Source organism: Melanerpes formicivorus, unplaced genomic scaffold (assembly GCF_026170545.1).
Source record: "Melanerpes formicivorus ecotype bairdi unplaced genomic scaffold, bMelFor1.0.p_v2 SCAF_22, whole genome shotgun sequence".
In the NCBI taxonomy this organism is placed as follows: Eukaryota; Metazoa; Chordata; class Aves; order Piciformes; family Picidae; genus Melanerpes; species Melanerpes formicivorus.
In genome coordinates this window covers 12,890,805-12,912,685 of record NW_027142374.1, presented here as the reverse complement: position 1 = coordinate 12,912,685, position 21,881 = coordinate 12,890,805, and the positions used below count along the sequence as shown (strand labels likewise).

The 21,881-nt window shown below is 39.3% G+C and overlaps 2 protein-coding genes across 6 annotated transcripts in view; both read left to right on the top strand.

The window, feature by feature from the left end:
• Window positions 1–2,400, top strand: part of FMR1 (fragile X messenger ribonucleoprotein 1) — a 30,580-nt gene extending 28,180 nt beyond the window's left edge. For 2 of the 5 annotated variants that reach the window (XM_068152204.1, XM_068152201.1), the window contains exon 15: window positions 429–2,400. In XM_068152204.1, the coding sequence (XP_068008305.1) occupies window positions 429–539 (111 nt within the window). In that variant the 3' untranslated portion in view covers window positions 540–2,400. Of the gene's footprint in view, window positions 1–377 lie in introns of all 5 variants that reach the window. The other 3 variants (XM_068152203.1, XM_068152200.1, XM_068152202.1) reach the window with 2 other exon arrangements.
• A 3,686-nt stretch (window positions 2,401–6,086) lies between these two features.
• On the top strand, window positions 6,087–16,230 carry FMR1NB (FMR1 neighbor). Its single transcript, XM_068152264.1, has 6 exons — window positions 6,087–6,159; window positions 6,244–6,315; window positions 8,178–8,291; window positions 11,335–11,472; window positions 12,237–12,330; window positions 16,128–16,230. Exons 1-6 carry the CDS (start codon window positions 6,087–6,089, stop codon window positions 16,228–16,230), a joined length of 594 nt encoding a protein of 197 aa, XP_068008365.1.
• The last annotated feature ends 5,651 nt before the right edge of the window (window positions 16,231–21,881 follow it).

Below are 21,881 nucleotides of genomic sequence, written 5' to 3'. Positions count from 1 at the left end.
AAAAATTGTATATGATAAGTAATAACTTGAATTATTGAAAGTGAAATGATTTTTCAGACTTCAGTCTGCTGTTAGTTCTTCAACTTCCTTTTGCACAAACACACTGGGAAGAAATTGTTTTACTTCTAAGGCTAGGTAGAATGTAGATAGGATTTTTTTTAGTTGGTTGTTTGGGGTTTTTTTGTCCCCAGTATGTGGCATTTTTGAACAGAAACACACACTCTTTGTCTGGATACAGTTAACAAAGCCATGAGTGTGTGGTATTATCCGTGCCTTCTGTTCAATAAATAATGCTTCTCCCAGGCAGCTAAGGTAATGAATGTGTGAGGGGTGAATGAAAGGAAGAGAATGCTTTATATAACTCTGACTTGTTCCAGATCAGAATTGACTGCAATAATGAAAGGAGTGTCCACACTAAAACATTACAGAATACCTCCAATGAAGGTAGTCGGCTGCGCACGGGTAAAGAACGTAACCAGAAGAAAGAGAAAACGGACAGCGCAGATGGTCAACAGCCACTGGTGAACGGAGTACCCTAAACTGCATAATTCTGAAGTCATATTTCCTATACTGTTTCAGTAATTCCTATTCTATGTTAGAGAAACTTGTTAGGCCAAAGACAAATAGTAGGCAAGATGGCGCAGGGCATGAAATGAACATATGTTCTCTGTTAGCCTTTTTTAACATCGACAGTATGCAGTTGTTTTCAGAATAAGAAGTTATTCAAATATTTGCATAAAAATATCTGAATTTCTCAAAATTGCTTTCAAGTACATATTGCAGTTCAAACAATGAAAGATTCTCTTTTGTTTTAAAAATACTGAGCTGTGCATTGGTAAACTTTCTGTTCAGTTGTACCATTTTAACACATCGGGTCAAATCCACTGCTCAATTTCAATTTTCAGAATAAATAGTGTTTGCAGTAATCAAATTGGCTTCTGTTTTCAATCTGACTTACAAGTTCTTCATGAAATGCTATGTCGTTTTATGTCCTGTGTCAGTTCACATTCTGGTCCACCTTTTTCAATATTTTAGTGGACCCCGAAATACGTGTGATGTAACAATTGTCATTTTCATTAGCAAAAAAAGTTGTATGATCTGTGCCTTTTTTATATCTTGGCAGGTAGGAATATTATATTTGGATGCAGAAATCAGGGAAGATGAGTTGGTAACACTAAATGTAAAATATATGTAGCAATCCTTGTCAGGCGTTAGTACTTTATAGACAAGTGCATGCTTTCCATAATTTTTTCCTTACATAAACATTGAGTTAGGCAGTTATAAGAATAGGAAATTTATTTTGCACTGAAGATTTGGCATATAGTGTTATTGAAAACGGGGTGTAATTTTTCCTTTGTAGGCAGTACAGAAGCTTTTTTTTTTTTTAAAAAAAACAAAAACTAAAAAAAAAATAAAAATAACAACAACAAATCACACACTCAAAAAACAAAAGCTGAAAAAAAAAAAACAACCACACACCACCTTTCCATTGTGGAAAACTAAAGTACTCCATCGTTACTGAGGGAACAAGTGTAACGTGTTCACAAGCTAGTAATGTGTGCCTGCTCTTTGGCCAGATGACCAGTTTAAACTGCTGATGTTTTTCATCCTCCCAAAAATTCTTTAATTATTTTAATTTGGGGGCTATCTCATCAGAGTGAGGAAGAAAATCACCAAGTGTAATGCCATGAAATGTACAGAAACAGTAGTCGGAGATATTGAAGGTTGAATGAAAATTGATCATCTTTTGAGGTACAAGGTCTGAATTACCCAGCCAGCTTGAAGGTGTCACAGAGTTTAATCCAAAGTACAGTTGTACAGCAGGAAAGGATGGGAAGTGGTAGGAAGAGCTGTCCTTTTTATTTCTGATCACACATTAGACTTGGCAAAACTGTATAAGGACCTTCACTTAAATCCATTTTTACTCAGATTACTCCAGGAGAGCCACTGTTTTATGTACGGAAGTGTACAAACTTGACCTTGCCTCTGTATTTTGTGAGTTTTATTTCTTTGCTTTTTTCATTCTTTTTTTTTTTTCCTTGCATACAGGTGAGCATACTAAAAATGGCAACAAACTGCACATGATTTAACAAATATAAAAAATGTCTTAAAAAGTATTGCCAAACATTAATGTTGGTTTCTAGTTATTTATTTTGGGAATGTATAGTATTTGAAAACAGAAATTGGTACCTTGCACACATCATCTGTAAGCTGTTTGGTTTAAAATACTGTAGATAATTAACCAAGGTAGACTGACCTTGTAATGTAACTGCTCTTGGGCAATATTCTCTGTACATATTAGCTACAACAGATTGGATTTTATGTTGACATTTGTTTGGTTATAGTGCAATATATTTTGTATGCAAGCAGTTTCAATAAAGTTTGATCTTCCTCTGCTAACTGATGTTGATGCAATCCTTATGAATGATTGCTTTTAAAAATCTCAACTCATAAAAAGTAGGAAGTATTACTTTGTTTAGACTAACTGTAGTCATTGTTCATTTACACATTTTAAGAAGGCATCTAAAATATTACCAGTTTGCAAAAATATGGCACATAATGCTCAAGAAAACTCAGTCTCATTATGAAATGATACAGTACCTGTTGTCACACTACATGCACTATATTTCTCACGTTCAGTGGTTGAGTTCACTAAGGTGCTAACTAGGTTAAATGTGAAATTACTAAACTACAGTCTGACTAACTAGCTGCATTCCATTTTCAAGTGCATTTTGGGGTTATGACCTTTTCCAGTATTTGTGCGCTTCACATGTATCCCTTTCAATTCAGACTCCAATGTTTTTAAATGTTATGAGATTTCAACCAATTAAACTGTGAATCTAAATGTACAATTTCATTTTGCAAAGTCACGTTGTTACGAAACTTGAAAGTGCAACAAATGTCTGATGCTTGAGTTCAGGTCCGTCCTATTGGTAACTTATAAAGTATGGTCTAATGAATTAAAATTATTTTTAAAATAAAGTTCTTTAAAAAGAGTGAGAGGTATTGTTGAGTGGTGCCAAAGTCTACCTTCAGTAGGGCTAAGCACAAAGCTTAAGTGGCTGTGAAAATAGGAAGCTTGCGTTTCCTTCCTTTACCGAATGCATTTTTCGTTAATGGTGGTGGGAAGTGAAGATTTCAGAGTTGGTATAAAATGCTAATCAAGGAAAAAAATCTTTTACACAGAGTTAAGAAGCAGAAACTGCTTGAATCACTTAGCAGTTTTTTCAGCCTTGTGTCTTTTACTATCAGATGTCTCATCCTTTCAAGAATCCAGAAATGAAATTAAGTACTGTGAATATGATACTGAGTGTAGACTCTGCATTCTTTGTAGAACTGCTTATTGTGAAACTCATTTTCCTGAACTGTAGTTTTTCTCTGCAATACCCTTCAATATTGAATATTAAAAGAGAATAAATTAATTAGCTTCCAGTGAATATTCCCCAGTCACTGCAGTAACCTTCCTGCACAGTTCTGGTAAGTGACGTTCTGAACTGATCTGCAAGATTTATTTACAAGGTGGATCTCTATTTATTTTTTTTTCTTAGCCTGTGTATTGTGAAAGATTTTTCTATTTTCAGAAACAGTAATGCTTGTAGTGAAATACCTGTATTGAGGGGAGATGGTGATACTGAGTCTGGGGGCTACTTTATGAAGAATTTTTTTAACAAGTGACAAGGCTTAGATTGATGTAGCTTCCACGGTAGTGTACAGTAAGCTGCTTCATCATCCCCCTGAACTTAACAGTACTTAGATTTTCATTTTATAAGTTGCTAGTCAGTCTTTTTTCCAGCCATATTCACATCCATGAAAATTGGTGTGACTAAGAACTTTTAATACCTTAACAGTAAAACATCTTTTAATACCTTAACAGTAAGACAGCTTTATATATGTTGTGAAAAGTGAGATTAGTTCTTCTGAGTTAAGTGTACTGAATGATTTCTGTTTGATTTACAAGGTTTTCCTTGCCAGAGATTCACTAGGCTTAAGTGCAGTATAGTTTTCACATCATATTTTTATGCTGTTTTTACCAGGGTTAAATTGACTACAACAGCTCTTTACTCCTCAGCAGTGTCAGTTTCTCACAGCAGCCTATGGATCTTTGCCTGCATCAGGGTATTAATATTTTACTCCTGTTTTTTAGATGTATCTCACATCTGTCACTATTGCTTTTGTGGTTATGAAGTCGATCTGTCTTGAGCAATTAATGATGGAGATAACTAATTGCTGCTAAACCATGAATACAAACTAGTCCCCACTGATAGTTCAGTTGTTTAAAAGTTTCTTTACAATAGGCTTTGAAGTAGTAATTCTGTGTACTTTTGAGTGCTGTATGGAAGTGGATAATAAAAAAGCCACAATCATAGATGGTTGTTTTGTGTTTCTGCTGAGGGTTCAGTAAGAGACCTTTTGCATTGAATATAAGACACTAATTTTCAATAATTCAAAGCACACACAAACATCCCATGGATGGAGTCTTATTAATGACTAGAAACTTGACTATCACAGAACTGGTGTAATGATAGTTTTGGGTGGTCTGGGGTTCATGGACTTCAGCCGACTCCTAGATACAGACTGCAGAGACAGCAAGGGTAGTCAACAATCCTAAATGTAATTAAAACAAATAAAAACGTAAAACAGAAGCAATTTTTGTGTATTAGTCTGAAAAGTCCCATATTTGTGCATCTGAAATGCATTGTGCTATATACAGTGTTCTGTAAAAGACAACAATGTGGAGGATGTTACTTGCATGTGAAGTCGTGCTACAGAAGCAGCATTCTTCATTTTCTGAATTAGGCATTTCTAATTATCTTCTTGGTACTACTGAGTGGCTGTGTCTAGTCTGTATAGAATGAATAAAATTCAGGATATTGTAGCTTATATTGGCAAGCTAATGCTGCATACAAATCGGGTTAAAAAGTCACCCTTTGAACTAATTACTCAGTTAAATGAAGAAAACCAACATTTGCATGTGAATATAACTTTTTCAAGATCACTTACCTGTTCAAAGGGCTGCTAACAGCATGTGTTTTCTAAAAGGTGACAAGCTGCTTGGAGAACTGCAGATTTGGGGACATCTGCATTTATTTTAGGCTCCAGTATTTCTTAAGTCACCTGCCCCTAGTCTGTTCATAGAGCCTCTCCTTAATAAAAGGAGTGGAAGTGTCTAAGAAGTACTTGTTTCAGACTTTGCTTTTACATCAGGTATGCAGATACTTGGTGAAGCAAGGGGATGATCCTGTTACCTAATTAATTCACATTTAATGGATTATTGGGAAGATTTAAGTAGCCTGAATAAACTTTGAGTGCCTTTTGATGTCCTAAGGTATCTATTACCTGGTTGGTAAAATTAGATGGTGTTGCTGTGTTTCACACTGGGGTGGGATTAGTGATAGCGTAAACTTGGTTTTAATTTACTGAAGCAGGCTAAGAGTCTTTGGTAACAGTTGTGAGGATGGTGGCTGGTATTTTCTTCTTTAACTCTCTGCACAGCTCTTTTTTCTGGCCACTGATGCACTTGGCACATCTGTGTGCTTCATTCTGAGCTGTATCATAGCAACAGGGAACCCATTGTTACAAGCTTTGATTCCATGTCATGCATAACCAGTCTGTAGTTGCTGTACTCGAGATAGCTGCAGTCTTCCTGTTCCAGCAGTAGCAGAGAAGACAGCAAGAGAAGTATGTAATGGGGAAAATGGGAATTCTCTCTTAGCTCACTTGCTTTCCTTGTTCCAGGAATTGTTTTCCCACTTTATCCTAGATAGCAGAGATTTAAGTGTCTTGGAAAACATGATTCCTGTTCACTTAAATAATTTCACCTTTAACTACCAAAACAAAGTTTATCTGTGGGACAGAATGTGTTTGTGTATTGCTCTACAAAACACATAGGTTCTGTCTGCAGGAAAGCTCCCATCATTTAGCCACAACAGCATAGAGAGAACAGGCCCTTCAAAAGCCAATACTTCCATAAAATACAATCTTTGTTTTACTTGTGATCTTTTTACTTGTGATCTTTTTTAAAAGTGTCAAGTTTCCTGCTCTGGGATACTTCAGAGATACTTTTTTGGCTAATCTCTGTTAACAAGATGTCGCTAAGCGCTCTGCTCCTCACTGCAAAACAAAAGGGCAGTCCTGTTCTGTGCAGCAATCTGCTCTCACGTTTGTTCTAATCCATATATGTGAAGTTAAGACCAATAATGTTTTCAATGCATAGCCACATTCTTACTGTTGGTTTTATTTCAGTAATGCTGCTAATTCGCACCTGTCTAGCATGGAGCTATGTGGTACCAATACTGGTTCATAGCATCAATTCAAGTGAGTACTGCAAGGAGTAAAGCATTTTCAAACCAAGAAGTTAAGCTGACAATTTTGTTGTCTTGGCAATGATCAACAAATAGTGCTACCAACAGTTAATTATTTCAGATGGGATTGACCAATCCTGACACTTAAATACAGCAAAATAAAAGGTTTGTTCTTCTCCCAGCTGTAGTTCACATTTCGCTCTGTATTTGTATGATAAATGCACGCTACTTGTTTCTGCTTTGGCAGTGTCTTGCTTTTATTTTACCCTGATTATAGATTCTTACGTGTTTTTTTCCCCCCACTTTGACTTCTTTTTCCCTATTTACTATCAAAACTCTTCTTACCTGTTGAGTCTTGATGTATTTGCTTACTGCAGCAGGTGGCTCAAAGTAATGTATACACAATCAGCCCACATGTTGTTAATCTTGCATTTGATTTTTATGCATTGAGAAACCAGTCTTCAGAGACTACCTTTACAGATCTTAGTGAAAGGCTATTAGTTGCTGCAAGTGTCATCATAAAATGTTTCTGCACTATCTAGTTCAGGTAGTTCTGTTAGAGCAAGGAAACACAAATAGCAAGCAACCAAAAAACACACCAAGGCAGACTTCAAAACAAATAAAGGAGGCAGAAACCAAGCAAATGTGTTTTTCTTGGGTGCCTTTGTGAGCTTTACATCTGCAGCTTAAAACTGCTCAGTACTTCTCATTTAGTGTACATTTGTGGCTTGATTCTCTTAAAACTTACATGAGAGAGTAATGTAGGAAAGCCATAGTCATATTTTTAGATAATTCTGAACAAAGTGATTGCCAGTTGCATCATCTCATGAAATTCCTGTGAAATCATTCCAGAATCTCATTAATTCTCTGTTCTTCTATCTTGATTACTGGTGAGGAGGGGGGCCATGAAATAACTGTTAGTGTGAACTTTGGCCACACTTTGGCTACCCTTTAAGTCTCTTCCTTGACATGCATTCAATTCTTCTTACTCTGGAGTTTGTCTTTCACAACAGAGTTTTATATGGCACAAAACAGCAAACAGCTTACACACCTGGGGCTTCACATGCTGCTGCCAAAAAGACTGAATTTGTTCAATACCTTAGTTTTGGGTTACTCCACAATCTCACTCCTGCTCACAAGGAACTGCAAGACCATGAAATGGCATTCAATGTGCCTCATCACTGAAAGCTATTGAAGTTCTGATGTTTCTTACATGCTTAAGGAGAAAGATGTAGTTAAGCAACAAGGTTTACTGATGTGACATTTTTTTGAGTAGTGTGTATGAAAGGTGCGTGAGAAGTCCCAGAGCAACAAATCACTAGGGGAAAATACTGCAGTGTGTCTACACTCAGGAACGTTTTGCTCTTTTCTACACTGCTACCATAGCTCACTCTGAAACAAGATGTTGGGATAGATGCATGTTAGGTTGTATCTGGTAATGCTGCCTTTCCTTTCACTACATTGCTGTGTTTCAGCTGGGGTCTGATCTTTATCTAAAACAAAGGATGCAAGTTCTGCTTGCATCCATAAGAGAAATACATCTATAGCTACAATGCAGACTTTTCATGTAACCTGCATCTTCTAAGGTTAGCAGGAGGGCTTTTTGTCTTGACAGTTTCCACCTGAATGGCTTCTTTAATTTAAATTTCACAGCTTTAGTTCTTCATTCATTGTGGTTCATGAGGCAACTTGGAAGTAATATAATTGAATACAACAGGAAGACATCTACGCTTAACCTTGCTAGCCATCAGTAGTCGCTATTCATAATGACTATAAATGCCTTCATAATGAAAGATAATCACTATGAAAATGTCATTGCATTTAATTAATTATGGATATTTTGATGGTAATGAGGTAATCATTATGAGCTTTCAGGTTTTGCATCACCAACTCAGCATATTTTAGAAAAAAGAGAAGTGGCACCCAGCAACCTTAGCATGGAAGCGCAAGATGCATACGAACATGTCATAAGCTTCTTCAGGCCAGTGAGTATGTGTCACTTCATCACTGCAGCATTGTTTTCTTTTCTGTCTTCTCTCTCTTCTGCCTCACTTCCAGTTCACCTTCCCAGCCCTACTATCAAAGTATTTAAAACTCTGAATCTCAGACTCTAAAACCTACTGGATCTCTTCAAAATCTATCAAAGGGGCATTTACCAATCCCAATCATAAATTTGCTTCCCCTGCATTATTACCCTCCTATGGAATCATTAAGGCTGAAAAAGACCTTCAAGATTGAGTGCAACAATAACCCAACCACCATGATCACTAAATCATTACCCACGCCACATCCACACACCTCTTGAACACCTCCAAGGGCAGCAACTCCACTGCCTCCATGGGCAGCCTGTTCCTCATCCTCAACAGCAGTGTTCTCCCTGCATGCACTAAAGTGTGGATTTTTTCTTGGGCTTTCTTATTGTTGTTAATGTATTTATAAAAACATTTTTTGTTATCCCTCATGGCTGTGGCCAGGTTGAGTTGTAGCCAAGCTTTTGCCTTTCTGGTGTTCTCTTGTATGACCTAAATAGATCCCTGTAAGACATCCTGGGTTGTATGCCCCTCTTTCTAAAGGGGGTAAATTCTACTTATTTTTATCTGAGCCCCTACAAGAGTTCCCTGTTCAGCCAGGCCAGTCATCTTCCCTTCCAGTTTCTCTTGTTTACTGCCCATGCTGTATAGATGCCCTTGAGCTGGCCTATCAGTTTCATCCTTGACATGGGCATGCCACCTCTAGGTGAGCTTGGATTTTATCCCCTTACTCCTTCAAACTTAAAGCTCTATCAGCCTTGCCAACTCACATGTGAGAATCCTTTACCCCTTTTGAGACAGCTGAACTCTCTCTGTCCCCAGTAGTCTTCTTGGTGCCTCATGTTCCCAAGATCAGAGAAACCAAAATTCAGCATGTGGCACGAGCCCCTGAGCCACATGTTCATCCTCTTCCTTTCAGTGTCCAGTGCAGTCTTCCCTGCCCCTGAAAAAAACACCACCTGTGCTCATGATACTGCAACCAGTCACCCCAGGGCCTTGAGCTCCTTTTTAATTGTTTTTGAATGTGTGTACTCAACCTTATGGAATCCAACCTCTATGACCAGTAATGGATAACCATCAGAGGGACAAACCAGACTAGGGAGTTTCTTAGTAACGTCTCTGACCGGGGCCTCAAGGAGGCAGCAGATTTCCCTGTGGGATGGATCTGGCTAGCATCTGGGGCCCGCTGTTGCCTTCAGAATTGTTACTTGCAACAATTATTCTCCTTATTTTTTTTTCTCTAATACAAGTAGTTCTAGTGCTTGGGACTGGCTGACTCACCCCAGGGAAAAAAACTCAAATAGGCCTTCATCTACTTCCTCTATAGCCTGGGCCTCCAGTTCCAGAGCCCCATACCTGTTGTGTAAGGGCAACTGGGAAGGCAAGGGAGGCCAGGAGGACATTTGCCTGCATCCCCAAGCAGGGACCTTCCTTACACATTTGAGCCCTTCTCACAGATGATCTCATGATTGTCAATAAATCTGTTATTAAATAGCACATTTTAGAACTTGGTTAAATATTTTGTCCAATAATTAGATTGGATATCTTGGAGACTTGTTGCCATCAGCTGATTTTTAATTGCATGCATGAACATGCAATCAGTGCTAATGAGAGAGCTGGGTAGTTGCATCCAGCTCTGGAGCCCTTAACACAGGAAGGACATGGGTCTGATGGATGTGGTCCAGAAGAGGGCCATGAAAGTGAGCAAGAGGCTGGAACACATCTTCTACAAGGACAGGATCAGGGAGCTGAGATTGTTCAACCTGGAGAAGCGAAAGCTCTGTGGAAACCTAATAGCAGCCTTCCTATACATGAAGGCCTACAATGAGGCTGTAGATGCAGTGACAGGATGCAGTGACAGGATGAGGGGCTCTGGTTTGAAGTTAGAGAAGAGTAGATTTAGATTGAACGTTAGGAGCAAGTTCTTTACCATGAGCATGGTGGAACACTGCAACAGGTTGCCCAGGGAGTACTGTGTCCAGTTCTGGGCTCCTCAGTTTAAGAAGGACATCGAAACACTTGAATGTGTCCAGAGAAGGGCAACAAGGCTGGGGAGAGGCCTTGAACACAAGCTCTATGAGGAGAGGCTGAGGGAGCTGGGATTGTTTAGCCTGGAGAAGAGGAGGCTCAGGGGTGACCTCATTGCCCTCTACAACTACCTGAAGGGTGGTTGTAGCCAGGAAGGGGTTGGCCTCTTCTCCCAGGCAACCAGCACCAGAACAAGAGGACACAGTCTCAAGCTGTGCCAGGGGAGGTTTAGACTCGAGGTGAGGAGGAAGTTCTTCACCAAGCGAGTCATTCGGCATTGGAACGGCTTGCCCAGGGAGGTGGTGAGTCATCGACCCTGGAGGCGTTCAAGGGGAGATTGGACGTGGCACTTGGTGCCATGGTCTAGTCATGGGGTCTGTGTTGATAGGTTGGACTTGATGATCCTCGAGGTCCTTTCCAACCTAAGTGATACTGTGAGGTGGTTGGGGCCCCATCCCTGGAGATATTTGAGGTCAGGCTCAATAAGGCTCTGAACAACCTGGTAGGCTCATTGCAGGGGGATTAGAATAGACAACCTTTGGAGGTCTCTTCCAACCCAGACCAGTCTGTGATTGTCTAAGAATTTGTGCTGGGCCCCTAAAATATAAAAATACTTACATGTATGTTTTCCTTTTTTTAATTGAAAATAGCCCATTCAGAAATGTTAGCTTGCCTTTCCCACTTCCTTTACAAGCCTAAGCACAAGGAAGTGGCACAATAGTGTTTGGATTTACTTTTGCAAACGTTTCTTACTCAAAGAAAGCAAATTACTGAAGAATTTATATTACATGACTTTAACTTTTCTGTTAGGCTGATCAGTTTTTGGGCAAGAACACATATAAAAGCCAATTACACTGTTTTCTGGCAGACTTACCCTATCAAAACATACTAAGGAGGAAAAAATGCTAACTTCCTCTACTTAAGCATTGCTCTAGACTAAAGATCTTACATATATTTCTCTCCTTTTTTTTTAGCGTGCCGTCACAAAGACGAACAGATCTTAATTCCTTGTCACGTAGGAGAGGACCTCGACACAAATGAATGCTTGGAAAATAAATGTTGTCCTGCCAAAACCAGCCTTGAACTGCAATGTTACATGCCATTTAAAGACAGTAAGTATAGTTCTGTAGATAACTTGTAGTACAAACAATGAACAAGTGTGTGACAGAAAAAAGAAGTAGTCACATACATTAGTACAAAGAATAGAGTGGAAGCTTTATTTACAGAAAGGGATGGGGGTTAATCCAAAGTAAGAGTGACTGTGCTGTGAAGGAACTGAGGCTAAGTGGTTATGCAATAGCTACTTGAATGCTTCTGGATGCATAACATGTCCAAAGAAAATACAAACACTGCCCTGGGAGCGTGTGCTGTTTGCCTTCTAGCAATCTGTTGACAAAATAAAAGGACTTAGCAGACATTGGACTCATGACACTTGTGTTTCTGTGAGATGGTTACAGGCTACACACTTCACTAGTTCTTATTTGGGAATTTTGGCTTAGGTGAAGCTTTAAGAGAATGCTGCAAAAGTTATGAACAGAAGTAGATACATAACATTCGTTTGAATGAATCTGTCCCTATTGTTAAAGAAGAGTCTGAAAGATTTTGATTGTTTATATTTTTTTTGCCTTCATGCCCTGAGCTCATTCAAACCCCATTTCTTTCTGAAGCTAACCAAACACTTGGGCTATTCAAACTCAGCTCAAATCTGAGACTTGATCTTTCTCATCTGAGCCTGTTTTTAACACCTACTTTCCCCCATCGTTCTGCTGGCTGAGATTCAAGCATGTCTGTCTTAGAGGCTAATCTTTGTCATCTATACCTCAATGTGCATCTCAGAATGATTCATGGCTAATGCGAAATTCTGCTCACTCTGCAGATGTGCAACTGGCATTTCGACTGATTTTGCTTGTGGCAGGAGGACTTTTTATTTTGGGGTGTCTACCATTCTGTTGTGCCTGTTTGCAGAGAAGGTAAGCATTAGAGCATAACCAGACCAAATTTATGATGTGCTGCTTCTAAACATAGAAAATATGGAGAATAGACATGTTTGTAGTCAGTGAGGGAAGAAAAGACTTGGAAAAAGGCAAGAAACTACTGTGCAAACATGAAAAATGGGACCTTCTATTTTGAAGCTACATAAAACAGTCAATTTAGCTTAAAGAAAGTCAGTTTGTGTATGCCCCACTGCTCTGTCTAAAGACCCAGTTATAAAGGACATGGACTTAGTCTTCTCTTGCTTGGGAAATTGCATGTAAAATATGAAGGCACATTGCCTGCAAGTTAGAAAAGAAATCTCCACAATAAAGCCCTGAATGGGGCTTGAGCAGTGGTGAGCTTGTTTTCAGCTGTGTTGGAATTGGATCCTGGTTTTGGGCTTAATAAATGAAATATATAAGACCAGACCTTTACTCCCTTGATCCTCCGGTTATCTTCACCCACTTTCTGCCCCTGCTCTCCACCAAAGGCCAGCGTATCCATATGTGTTAAATGAACTTGGTTTCCATTGTGCTTTCATTCTTCATTGCTAGTGGTGAGGGAAAAATAAAGATGGCAACAAGACTTAAAAGCAAATCACACTCTTGGGCAAGATGTGGCACTGCACACAGCTCACACTGTTCAACCCAGAATAGGCTTTTGCAGTGCAATGTCCTGAGTGCAAAGAAAACCCAGAAAAGCAAAGTTATGAGCAAAAGTCAATTTCACTGTTTAACCTAGGTTTAAACAGAAACAACTTAGAAAACTACTGACTAATTGTCTTAGCTTTCAAAAATCACAGGGTGAAGGGAGACAAAAATGGTTCTTTAATCACTGCCTTCAAAAGGCACTTCTGCAAGAGAGTGATGTTGCATATGGGAAATGATTGACTGCTTCAGAAGAAATGATGTGCAAGCAGGAATTAATTGTTTTAATGACAATAGGGAAGAAATGAATGAGGAAAAGCAGTTTGTAAAGAACAAGTAAAAATGTGTAGGATAAATATAGAGTTGCACAATAAGGTACAAAAGGAAAGAGCAAAGTTCTAGGTCTGAATAAAGTAAGAAAGATGGGCAGGGAGTTTGCTTGGGAGAAAAGTGAAGTGGTTATCTGTAGTGCTTCTAATATGCTGGGGGTGGGGGGGGTTGTAATGTATAGGGCATATCACAGCCTGTGAGTGCTGTGCAAGTAGTTGAGCATTTGATAGTGTGAAGAGTTTTGGTATGTGTACGTGTTCTTGTGATAATGGGAAATGTTAAGCTCAACAACATCAAAAGTCATTAAACTATGATTGAATGTATTGACATAACTGCTCTATTTTTCTAAGGTGGGAATTCAAATATAGTGGCTAATGCTATAGCTAGATTAATATCACAGATTTGTCTTTTCTGTGAAGATATTTTTTTTCCCCAAGTGATAAAACTTCTCCTTTCCTAAGATACTAGCAGTTTGTATGGGATCATATATACACACATACACAGACTTCACTAATGTGGCGGCTTAGCAGATGGCTATTTGCTGTGGAATTCCACATTTAGACAAAACCTGCTGTGAAAATCTCCACATTACATCTTACACTGTGCTCAACAGCTGATGTTCAGCATACAGATAGCTGCACTGAGTCATCAGTGACTCTGAAACAGGAGGCAAAGAATTAACATGAAATTATCATAAATTTTCTGGAAAAGGAATTAATATGTGTTCGTTTGAAGAGAATCCACATTAATGTTTAAATGATCGGTTTGGGTTTTTTCATAGCCAGTGAAACTAGGAATATTGCTGTTCTGCTATGACTTGGGCTTTGCTTTGCGTTTTAATGCAGTGATTAACCAGATGCTAAATGCATTTAGTTTCCAGCATCATATATTTGAATCATAGCATCAGAGAAACAATAAGGCTGGAAAAGACCTCAAAGTTCATCAAGTTCAACCTGTCACCCAAGACTACTAAAACACGGCTTCAAGTAGAATAGAATAGAATAGAATAGAATAGAGCAGACCAGGTTGGAAGAGACCTTCAAGATCATTGCGTCCAACCCATCAACCAATCCAACCCACCTAAAAAACTAAACCATGGCACCAAGCACCCCATCAAGTCTCCTCCTGAACGCCTCCAATGATAGTGACTCCATCACTTCCCCAGGCAGCTCATTCCAATGGGCAATCACTCTCTCTGTGTAGAACTTCTTCTTAACATCCAGCCTAAACCACCTCTGGCGCAGCCTGAGACTGTGTCCTCTTGTTCTGGTGCTGGCTGCCTGGGAGAAGAGACCAACATTCGCCTGGCTATAACCTCCCTTCAGGTAGTTGTAGAGAGCAATAAGGTCTCCCCTGAGCCGCCTCTTCTCCAGGCTAAGCAATCCCAGCTCCCTCAGCCTCTCCTCATACAGCTTGTGCTCAAGGCCTCTCACCAGCCTAATGAGTTCTAGGAAAGGAGCAATCCTGTCACATAGTAACTAGTTTTGCCAGGTTTAGACATAGTTGGTAGACTATATGGCTTTGAAAAGCATTCCTTTAGCAAGCCTCAAACTTTCTTTCTGGATGAAAATTGTTTTCAACTTTGTATGGTCATTTTGGAGTGTCCTACACACAGTGCCAAAACTGTGCTGCAAGGGACATGCACAAAAGCAAAATTGTTCTCTAAAGCTATAAAAAAAAAAATCCAAGGGCTTGTGCTGATGGAATTTGGCTAATTGATCTGTTCCACTGTGACTCTTCTAGAGCAAATTTCAACGTTTCCCATAGGAGTCTGTATTTACCTTTTTACCTCAGTAAAAAAATAAAAAATAAGGGAAGAAAAGCCAAAAAAAAAATATATGGAGGGAGCCAAAAGAGGGAGACTTCACACCTGGATGACTGGCCTTGGAATGCTTTTGTAGGCACTTTTACTATGTAAGTAGGGTGGGCTGTTTGTCAAGAGGTGCCCAGGACTAGCACAGCAGAGGTAATTCCATAATGTAGCCAGTCTAAGAATACAAAGGAGCGTGGAATTCCTGGAAAAAGGGAGGCAAGTACTCCTCCCCTTGCCACACTTGGTCACTGCTAGGTTGGTCAGTGAGGCTTTGTTACTTCTACATCCCCACTCATGAACTTTGCATTTGCCTCCTTCCAATGGTATTTTTGATGCTGGAAGCATAATCTACATGTACCTGTTCCCTGCTTATTGCCAGTTTCTCTTGTGTGCTATCAACAGAGTATCTTTTCTCTTGACCTGTCCTCTCTGGTGCTTTTGTTACGTCTTTAACTGTACTATGCTACCTTATTCCTCTCTGGGTTTTTGAGTCATCTTTAACAGCCACACACAATGATGTTAAGACACTAAAGGTTAGGAAAATACAGGTGTAATTAACTAGTACTATATTGAGTATTGCCTTGAATATTGTTGTATTGAATAATAATATTAAATTGAATATATTGTGTAGATTTTAAAAGTAGAGTTAAGAATTATAAAAGGCCTTATTTTGTTCTGATGAATTCCTAGTATGGCTCTTGGAAGCAGGCCATAAAATACAATTGGCTAGTTACTGGGGATCTTTCTGGTCATGATTGCATTATATGAATCAGAAGGTGAGTTGAAATTAATGAATTGATGTAAGCTTACTGAAATACTTTTCCAAGGCTTTATCTTTCTATGTTCTAGTCATGAATCTTGTGATGGCTCCTGAAATCAATGGTAGCTTTGTGTTTTTTTCCACTAGATGTAGGATTTCATGGGTAAAGTCTCAGTGATGTTCTCTCAGTTCCCTTTATTTTTTGGAAATCAACCAGTTTCATTTGCTTTTAATATGTTGCAGCCGATGTGCTAATCCTTTACAAAAAGCCAACAACAAAGTAAAGCAAACTGTGTTGAAGAAAAGAGTACATAATGAAGACATCTATATCCCTTTATTGGAGTGACTTAAGAAGGATTCTGAGGACCAGAACAAAAGAAAGGTAAAGTAACCTTGGAGTATTCTTTCATTCTTTCAGTTTAGGATTGGTATCTTCTCTCCATTCTATATAGAATGCTAAACATAGGCAGTACTAAATGCCTGTTGCTTTCCAGTCTAATAGACTTAGTCAAAACACAGTGCTCATCAGGCATGACCTTCAGATTCTGTTGTGGGAGAAGCAATGAATCTGCAAGAATTTGATTGCTGTACTGGGATGCTAAATGAGAGCAGAGGAAGCCACAGACTATAATACAGTCCTAAATTTAAGTCCTCTGCCATTTCAGTGATCCTTGTCCCACGTGTGTTGTGTAGAAAAGTGGAAAAGCAAAGTAAGGTTTTGATGTTTTCAGGAGATGCAGATCCATTTACAGGTATTGAGAAATCTGTCCTTCTGTATGCACAGAGGTGTTTTACAGCTGACATGTTTACATAGCTTCACATTTTGGTGTTCTTCCTCAATGCTGAGGAGCAGTTGACTGCTGAAATAAATGTAATCTAAGGGTGAAATGCTATTCACTCCACATAAGCATGAAAAACTATAGCCTAGTAAAAGTGACAATGAAATAAAAAAGTGTCAATGAGGTCATTAGGCAATAAAGAAATATTTCAGGGAGAGTACTGATTTGGCAAAAAACTAAAAGTGTCCCTAAATCTAATTGTACTAATGTTTAGGTTTGTTTTTTTTCCCCTTTAGTGTAGAGGATCATCCACCTCATCTTGAAGACCTCGAGCTGATGGACATGAGGATTACTTGCATATGGTCTAGAAAATTAGATGTGGGGTTTTTTAGTACCAGAGTAATACAATATTGTCAGCTTCTGATAATGCTGTTGATTTTGCAATAGAAGGTCCTCATTTCTTGTTTCCTATGCTTATTCCATATTTTCTGTATAGAAATTCTAATAACAATGAGAGGTAAAACTGCTCATGGCAGCCCTTCAATAATAAAGCCAGTTTTCTCTTGCTAATCCAGAATCCCTGTGGAGGGATATAAAGATACCAGTTAAGTGTTCATCACAATTTAGAGGTCAGTCTCAGTTTATTATCTGGATTAAGAGGAAATTGCTGCCATTCATTAAACTGGTAGTTCATTAAACTTAAACTTATTCTAAGTATTGGATGGCACCATATCTACTGAGGAGAATGGCTTAATATCTTACCATGCTGCAGAGGATGTGGGAAATCTGTTGTTGTGGTGGTAAGGTTCTCTCTGGCATCGTTCCTTCTATGGTATATCACTGCACCACAGAATTTTCTTTGGATGACCTGACTCCCAGGGTAGATGGTTTCATAATGCAGTTACTTTCTGTTTCCCTGTAGCATAACAAAAAATAAAAGAAACAAACATGTAACAGTCTTCAGCAGCATGAATTTAGGGGCACTGCCACAGCTGAAATGTGTATGTCAAAAACCATATACATCCTCATGGCTGATGGTGGTTTTGGAGAGAGAGGGGCTTCATGGTTATGATTTGAAGGGTAATAAATTCCTTCTGTTTCAATGTCATTGACAGCCCAGCTGCTTTCAACATCACATAACATTCTGACAAAGGGACTCACACTGATAAAACAATTCTATTTAACAGCAAGCAAATGATGCATCTGCAGGAACTGCATCTGGCAACACCAGAATAAGATCCACATAAGCAAAATATATGCACTGTAAGGGGTGAGATAAAAAGACACAGCAGGATTAGTATTTCCTCTGGTGGGACAGTAGTCAAGAGCAAAGTGCATGGATTTGGGCCCTGTCCTTTTTCCATGTAACAGCTTCATTGTAAAGATGTTCTAAAAAGCTGTTAAGTTGTGCTTTTCGTTGAAGAAGATGCAAGCTCTGATTTTAAATGTTTATTTCTATAGTAGCATGACAGTTCCTTGAATCAATAACTGTCAAGCATGGGTATTGCATAAATAACTTTTATCTCTGCCTTGTGTGGTTGTTTTATACTCTTAAACCAAATTTCAGCATGGGATGACCCCAGATCTAACTGGAACATGTCTTTTCTCCAGTGCCTAAAGTGCTGGTATCTTTTATACAAAGCTGCCTGTTACTGAGACAACCCAATTTTCTTTTGTTCTTTCTGTCCCTCGAATGATTTCGATTAGGGCTCAAGTCAGCTAGAAGGCGGCACAAGCACTCTCACAGGGCTCTTTTGTAGCTAGCAAAAGAAGCTGCTTAGGGCTGGGTGCGGCTCCCAAGTTTGCAGAGCCAACCTTCCAGGCCCAGGGAGAGACACCCTCAGTACTAAAATCTGGGACCACAAGATGGTGCTGCAGGAAAACGTTTTTCCTCGGCGATTTTGATTTCTAGAGAGCTTTATTGATTTCCAGCTTTTACAATGTGGTTCATCAAGTCACAAAAAAGGCAGATAGTGTACAATAGAGCAATGGTCACTCAGTAAAAAAAGACAACATAATACAGCATATGATGACAAGGCTTTAGAAGACTTACAAGATATACAGACTGTTGCTTGTGGCTTTAGATCTGCGTTCTCTGCTATTGAACCGATAGAGTGAAACAAAAGAGCTCTCAGTGGAACATCCTTCTTTATCCTCACAAAGATTAAATAAATACAAGGCTAAACAACCCGCTGCAATGCACAATAGCCGTGTCCAAGAGTGGATGCTACTACCCTAGAAGCAGGAGCTATGATGGGCCTTCAACAGTAGCACAGCTCTTTCACATCACCCAGAGCCTGTATCGTGTTTAACGGCAAAGGGTTTGTCTCACTTTCTGTTTCCCCTGAAACCTAACCCACACCTTTAATCACATTCTGTAAGAAGAAGAGAAAGAGTTGAGATGATTTTTGGAAAGCTTTAAAGCAATATAAGACGACTGCATCACACTGCAGGCAGTTGTGGCAATATCTGGCACCTCTCTCCATCTGACCTTTAGAAAGCTTTCAAAGTCATGAGAATTAAAATGAAAAAACAAATACAATAGAATGAAACCCAAGCTTCTCAGAGTCATAGTGAGAGAACAGATTCAAACTGTAAAGCTCAAAGATCCAAAACCAAACACAAATTTGTATTTAAGCAAAATCCCTGTGACTTAGGAACTTGTCTCATATTTTTCAAGGCTTGAGGTTCAGTTCTGAAGCCTGTCTTCCCCAGCCGAGATTCATGTAATGCCAGATAGTGCACATATAGGAGGCAAATGTACTTTGTTGCTCAACAAATATTTTCCCAGCTTGTCTCCATGTAAGGGATGCAATTTTGAAATGTTATGGTTCTTCTGATCCTTTGCCAACCTAGACTTGGATGCACAGGTACAATGAAGTACAAAGGTCTCCCTGGAAAAAGTGTTTTGTGTTCTCCTATAGGGTCTCAGTGGAGGAACTGGCTCTGTCCAACTCAGTATTGCTTCTGATCTTTATGCTCCAAAATATTTTTGTTCTCACAAAATATTGGGGGGAATTCTGCCAGATGAAAGTGAAAAACCATTCACAGCTGTACTATTCTAGCCTTCTAAGTTTCATTGTACTCCTGCCAAGTCCCTTCACAAGAGGCATGTTTCTTACTGCATTGCTTCCTTGCAGGTTCTGCTATCTTACATATATCTCCCATCCGAATCTTTGACCATATGCACATGTTCTATTCTGTGTATGGGCAAGTACAATAGAGCTTCACTCTGCAACAGCTGTTTCTCTGTAGTATCAACCACCATCACTGTCCAGGTAGCTCTGCAGGTTTGGTAGTCATCTGACATTCAGGCACTGTGGGAAGGGTGATGGCAATTCTACAAAGAACCGCCCTTTAAAAGGGAGCATGGCTACAGATGTTTCAGGCATGCTGCACCCCATCTCCCTGACTTTCATGTCTGTGAGGCTAAAGCTTTTCAATATTCCACCTAACTGTAGATCATTGGCTCAGCTGAAGTGAAACAGTTAAAACAACTTTTCTTTACACAAGGAGTTTTCTGATACATCTGCTTGCCCTGTCATTTAGCACTGCACACGTGCCCAGGCTCCTGTTAAGGTTTTTACTGTCTCTCTAAGCTTTTACCATTTTCTTATTCAAGATACCTGATCTAGCACTGACATTCCTGGACTAAATGTGAGATGGAGGAACTAAGGCAACAAAAAGGGCAGGTAATCCTGTGCTTAGGAGTTACTACACAGGCGGGAGATGTGAGGAGATAATGCATACACAAAATACTCTTGCATACACTTCCTGACAGGAAATCCCTGCTTCAGTTAAATGCTCCAGGTAAGTATCAGCATTACTAAAAAGCAAGTTCTTTAGTTAAACTTGGGCTTCTAGGTTGCAGTAGCTAAACATTTGAGAACTGTGACTGGCTCGGTGATGCATCTTTTCCTATCACGTTCAAGGAAAGGGAGGAAAAAAATTCATTCCCGTTCCTAATTTTGAGTGCATTGTTGCTGACATCTCAGTTTTTATTTCATGGATACCGAGTTGCTAACTTTAAAGAATGATGGAGCTCAGTTTGAAGGAGGAGGAGCCCTTTGGGACAACTATCAGAAGCAAGGAAACCTGAGAGCCTGGGGAAAACCTGTTATTGGGATAGTGTTGACCAGTCATTTTGATGACACAGTGGGTGACCAAGATCTAGTTTTGAGTAGTGAATAAGCATGGCAAATTACTGTTATGGTCTTGCTCACTCATAGCAGTCCTAGAATGCTATAAAATTACTATAGTTAAACCATGAAAAATCTGGAGTTGGGGCACATCAACTAATGACCAGGCTGTACAAGCTGGAAAGGAAGAGAAGGGAGATCATGGGAAAAATAACCTCATGAAACATGACATGGAACATTTTACCAGAAGGCAGCAGACTCTCATTCTCATTTGGCTTTTGAAGTTTATTTTTGTTAGTGTCGTCACATGTCTGTAATGGCAATAAAGCATTTATCTTTGTGGGTTTGTTTGTTCTTATTAATAAGCTTGTGTGTGTGTGTGTTTAAAAAAGTATAACTACAATTAATTAGAACTCACCAGTGCAGCTAGCTTGGAAACAAAAGGTTAACAGAAAATTCTATTTTACTGGTTAGAGATGCTACTATTGCAGCATTTGCTCAAATGGTTGTTTTACACATGCAGTGGCATCATCCAGTTTAAATCCTGCTGTGTTTCTTTGCCAACAACTGCTAGTGAACATTTGCCCACCTTCCCTGCTGCTGAGTAGTATCAGGATTAGATGCAGGGAGGCGAGCAGGCTTACAACTTCATCTGTTGGCACCACAGGAATGCAGGAGCAGAACAGCATGGCAATAGGAAAAACTTTCAAAATCATCAATTTTAAGGTCTTACCTCAAAATGGCTATTTCCTAGCTGGGAGGAAGGGTATCTTTCCTCAGCTATACAAGGAAAAAGAAAAAAAAAATCAAGAAGAAAATCTTTCTCAAATAAAGACATAATGGGCATTTATTTATGATCCAACCTAGCAGGCAGGTGGACATCTGCAAAACTGTACTGGGAAGCAGATTTTGACATGGGAGAAGTGTCTGTCAAGAAAACACTGGTCTTATCTGGCTCTGTTGGAAATAAAAATTTAGGGAGCTTTAGTACATCTTGGACTTTTTTAAGATGATGGATAGCTTGCAGCAACAGGCATTTTCCTCCCCTCACCAAAGGAAGCCACTTTCCCCTCAGTACT